General features: G+C 54.4%; 1 protein-coding gene across 1 annotated transcript; it reads right to left on the bottom strand.

The window, feature by feature from the left end:
* Positions 1-760: 760 nt before the first annotated feature.
* Positions 761-4215, bottom strand: LOC107532575 (sperm acrosome membrane-associated protein 3). Its single transcript, XM_087826487.1, has 4 exons — positions 3971-4215; positions 3032-3190; positions 2509-2587; positions 761-827 (listed from the first exon to the last, which is right to left on the bottom strand). The coding sequence occupies exons 1-4, from the start codon at positions 4155-4157 to the stop codon at positions 761-763; spliced, it is 492 nt and encodes a 163-aa protein (XP_087682613.1). The 5' UTR covers positions 4158-4215.
* Positions 4216-5097: the final 882 nt, after the last annotated feature.

The raw sequence follows: 5097 nt of genomic DNA, 5'->3' as shown, positions 1-5097 counted from the left end.
AGCAGCCTCCGGAAGAAACTTCCCAGCATGAGGCAGGGGTCTCTGGCCGGATTCCCTCGTTCCACGATCATATCCTGGTGCCCACCATGTAGCTGGCACTATGCTAGGCACTGGGGGTTCATATGTCAAGAAGACAGAATCTCTTGTCCTGGCTGGTGTGCTAAGTGGTTAGAGCATCTACCAGAAAACGAAAGGATTATGAGTTCGATTCCTACTCAAGGGCAAGTACCTAGCTTGCAGGTACACAATACATCATGTTTTAATGTAAGTAGGTCTCATGCAGTATTTGGGACACACTCATAGCAAAATTTATTTGTCGTGTATCCGAAATTCAAAATTAACTCAGGCATCTTGTTTTTGATGTTATCATTGTTTATTGTTTATTTTATTTTGTTTATTTTTTCTTTCCTGACTTGTTTTGATAAATCTGGCAAACTTAGATTCAGGTAAAGGGTCTAAAAACTCTGCCAGGTATGTTCAAGGGACGCACTGAACCCCTGCCCCCAAGACCTCCCAAGAATGAAGGTAAACCTTCCGGGGTAGGCTTTTGAGAGCCGGCCTTAATCCCAGCCCAAGTGGACAGGTGAAGAAACCTCAAGGTGCTTTGGCTCCAATGTGACACCTGAAATCCCAGTGAGAGCTGAGAAGCACAATTATGTTAAAATATTCTTTATTAGTTGACTTGTGTTCCTTTGTGGGAAAGGGCCCAAAGCACATCTCCCAGCCTGCTGAGCATGGCCTGGTCCATCCAGAGAGGATCCTAGTCGTTACAGCCTTCCACCCAGTCCCTGAGGTCCTTGCCCATGCAGTGATGCCTCCAGGTCTCCCTGAGGATGGAGAGTGGAGAGAGGAGAGACCAAATCAGCTGCAGCCGTCAGTCCCTGCTCAGTGAAGAAAGGAAGGCACTTGGGCCCTAAACCAGAAATTAGGAGAGGAAAGGGGCTAGCAAGGAAAAGAAAGAAAAGTAAACTGTGTTAACTAGCAAAGAACCAAAAAGGAACAGAATGGCCCTTAAAAAGAGTCACCTACAACCCCTTACCTGGGGCTCTGGTTCCAGGGGCTCCTTACTTTGATAACTAGTATTCTCATGATGTCGATGTCAAAGAGCCCCATGACCAGGAGTGTCCCTAAAGGACCTCTCTTGCCCTATCACACAAGAGTGGTCTACTGGCTCCATGGTCTCTTCCATTAGACTGTGAGGCCCTTGAGGGCAAGGACTTGGGTCTCAGCCATCTCTGTGGCCCAGCGCCCTGCACAGAGCAGGTGCCAATGTGTGGCCTGGGAGGAATAAGTAGCACCCTTTCCACATCCTGGGCCCGCTCCCTACCAGCCTCGGCTACCTCGGTTACACATTTCATGAGCTTGCTCCCGCTGTACAACAGAGTTGCTCTTTGATGTAACACAAGACGACCAGTTTCTTCCATCCCAGGGTGGCACCCCAAGGCTCAGGGCCTTGGACTCCTGCTGAGCCTGCATGCACACTGCCTGGTTTTACCTGTGTGCGTTGTGTCCTGGGGGCCTGCCTCACTCCAATCCAGTCCTAGGGCTTCCTCTGTTCTCACCCAGCATTACTCCTAAGCTGTGGCCATTGTCCAGGCCCATCGCAGACCTTCTCTGTACTCGCAGCCATGCTCACCCCTCCTCTGCCTCACCGGCCTCTGATCACCTCCCCCTGCTCCACAAGCCCTCCTGCCCAACCCTTCCCCGGTCTATCACCCGTGTTCCTGTCCCGGTCCAGACCCAAATCCCTCCTACACTCCTGCAAAGATCCTCTGCTGCTCCCCCTGCCTCTAGTCTCTCCCTAGACATTTGGTGACTTTATCAGCCTTGTCACTATCACACCCGCCCATGGTTCTGGTTGCACCGCCACCTGGACTATCTGACCTTCCCCACATTCTCCCCCTGCTGGTCTATGAGGAAAGGGAGGTTGGAAACTCTAAGTGACACTGCCACCAGAAGATGCTGGGCAGCTGTTGGGCCTCTGGGGACCTTCTGTGAACCCAAGGCCTACTCTAATGCCCCATCGTTGCCCCTCCAACTCCCTTGCCTGTGAGGAGGGCTTCCCATCAGGTGGGAAAGAAGCGGGAAAGGGGAAGGCTGGCAGGGTGAGGCTCCAGAGAGCCACCCTGCTCAGGCAGGGAGTCTATTATTTCATCTGTTATACACTGTGACCCTTTATAAAATGATGCCACCATTAAAAACAAACAAGAAAGGTTTACTAGACTCAGCTCTAGTGGACCTGGAGGCAGGCACCCCGACATAGGCAAAGCTTGAAGGAGCCAGGCTGGCTTGGCTCCACGGCCCCCAGGGAATTGCTTATTCCCCCCTGAAACGCAGGGTGCTGGCTGTCATACTTCAGTGGCGGCTATGCCCCCATGGAAGGCGAGGGGTTCCACTGTGAAGCTACAGAATGGTGTTGGGACAAGGCGGGCACTCAGCAAAGGATAGTTCCCTGCAGCTGTCCACACCCTGGCCCCATGCCCTGGGGCTCCAGCCCAAGTTACTTACCAGCTGCTCAGCCCCTGGGGCTGTTGACTTATCTTCATGGCACAGATAACAGAATTCTTAAGGTCAGGTTCCAATAGCTCTGGGGTGGGAGGCAGAGAAACAGGGTGAGGAAGCAGGGGGCAGAAGAGCTGGACATGCATGAAGAATGTGTCTGTCTGTCTGTCTCTCTCTCTCACACAGACACACACACAGACACATAGACCCCCCCCCCCTCCACACACATACTCTTCCATCCTAAGCTCAACCCTGTCTCTCGACCCCTCTGGAAGACTTTTGTCTCTTATCAGGAGCAATCCCTGTTCCATTCCTGGGCTCTCAGGACAGTCTCCCACCTGGGAACCCAACTCAGGTTCATGGAGGACCTGCCCTCATCACTGACTCCATCACACCCTCCTTGGCAGGAACAGAAGGATGGAAGGGATCCCCACTCAGAGATAAAGGCCAGAGGAGAAAACAATCCAGAAAGAAGCACAGGCTGGGGCAGAGGCCTGGCCCCCGCCAGCCTGGGCTCAGGCCCTCCTACCGGTGCAGTACATGTTGCACCACTTGTGGGTATATTCCTTCAGAGTTTTGCACCACCTCCGGCTGTTGATGTGGAAGATGCCATTGTTGGTGCTTCCATCGGCTTCATGGTCCACAGCAGCTGAGTCAAAGCCACTTGCGTAATAAGCAAGACAGAGCCCTGTATAGGGTGGAGACACAGACCAATGAGTCAGACCAACATTGTCAAGGCCACCCCAGACCAGAGAGCTCACAGTGCAGGTCCCAGGTGCCAGCTCCTTCAAGCTCAACTCGTGCTTTGAGGTGATCGGGGCAAATGTCCTCCCACCTCCTGGACTAAAGAATCCACCGAACCTCAGAGGGGCAGAGTCATTGCTCAAGGTTCCAGACAGCTACCAAATAGCAAATCAGGGCTGGACCTCGGGCCTCCTGCCCCTAGGCCTGCAGTCTTCCAGTTGTCTCCCTGCTCTGCACGTACTGAAGCCCAACAAGTGTTTGTGGATGAACGAATGAGAATCTCTAAGGCAAGATTGGGAATATGCAGGTGGGACCTGTTGAGGGGCTGGAACTAGAGTAAAGGAGTCCATGGGGCTCCACTTCACAGCGTCCCCAATCCCCCACCAGATGGAAGTTTGGTTACTGGCTTCCCCAGTTTGCCCTGAACTTAGTGGGCATGTCCGAGCTCATGCCCAGATGAAGATGAGGCCACTAAACTGTTCTGTGGACTCGAGCACTGGGGGCAATGAAGGGGCGATCCTGGTGTGACTGCCTGCTGCCTGCTGGCTGTAGACTGAACTCTGCTGGGTGTCCTCTCCCCATGACTTCATCTAATTCTCATTCCACAAATGAGAACTGAGGTTCAGGAAGGTCCGAGGCCACAGCCCTTGAGTGAGGAGGAGGGAAGGGAAGAGGGAGAAAGCAGAGGCGGGGGCCAGGGCCAGCCAGGGAGAGCGGTTCTCACAGTCGGCCAGGCTGTGACCACGGTACCCCTCCAGGCCGAGATCCTGAAGCTCCCGGAACAGCTCGCAGCGACTGTAGACTTTGGCTTGGCCAGAGGGGAGCAGGCAGCTTAGCACAGAGGCAAAGGCCAGCAGCGTGATGCCAGGGGGGCATAGTTGTCCTCTGGGAGCCCAGCTCCTGGCTTCCATGCAGGGCCGAGGTGGAGCCCCCACCACACTGGCTGGGAGCTGGGCTTTGAGACCACAGGCAGCTCCACAGCCCTGGTCGTCCTCTCACAGACTCTAAGCCTTGGAAGAAGGAGAGAAACAGGGCCTGAGTGGACCTGGGAGATGGGAGAAGGCTCCACACTGCCAACCAGCTGCCCTCAGCCCTGAGGAAGCATCAGCCACACCCCGAGATGCAGGGGAGGGCTCCCTGAGCCTGCACCTCTCCCCTCCAACCTGCCTGACACCACCCTGTCCCAGAAGCTAAGAGAAGGGAAGAGAAGGAGACAAGGGAAGGAAACAAACATATTTTGAGCTCCGTACTATGTGCCAGGCATTACTGAACCCTGAGACCTAGATTTCAGAAGTAGGAAGGAGCAACGTCTGGGTGGAGACCAAAGTTAATGTGAATCCAGCGTCCCGCTGGGGTGTGGCCATGAGAGATGTTCCCAGTGGGGAGGGACTGAGCAGCTCCATTGGTGTCATCACACCCAAGCCCAATTGCCAAGGAGTCTCTTCTAGCACTAAGCCGGCCTCCCCCGGTGTGAACTGACACAGGGTCACCTGCAGCCCTCCAAGTGGACACTGCTCTTTCTCGGTTTCACACAGGTCCCAAGGCCTTGCTGAAAATCTCCTTCATGCCCACCCCCCTTCTGCACCATCACCCTGCAGAAGCCCCTCCTCCCTTGAAGCTCAGCCCTTATGATTTGCCCAGCAAGCCTGTCATTGCTGCCTCTGGAGGCCAGGCCCCAAAATCACTTTGGACATTAGCATCTAGCTGTGACCTCCCCCTCCTCTCTGACTCAGCACCCACTCCCATGGCCTTGTCACCCCTGCTTTCATCATCACCCCTCATTCCTCCGACTCTGCAACCCTCTCTCCTTGTCTCCATCACCCCATCCCCTACCTGTCCCCACCAATGCAC

The sequence above is a fragment of the Miniopterus natalensis genome, chromosome 17, assembly GCF_054644295.1.
Source record: "Miniopterus natalensis isolate mMinNat1 chromosome 17, mMinNat1.hap1, whole genome shotgun sequence".
NCBI classification, from domain to species: Eukaryota; Metazoa; Chordata; class Mammalia; order Chiroptera; family Miniopteridae; genus Miniopterus; species Miniopterus natalensis.
The sequence above is the reverse complement of the archived record's forward strand: the minus strand, read 5'-3'. Positions and strand labels throughout refer to the sequence as shown.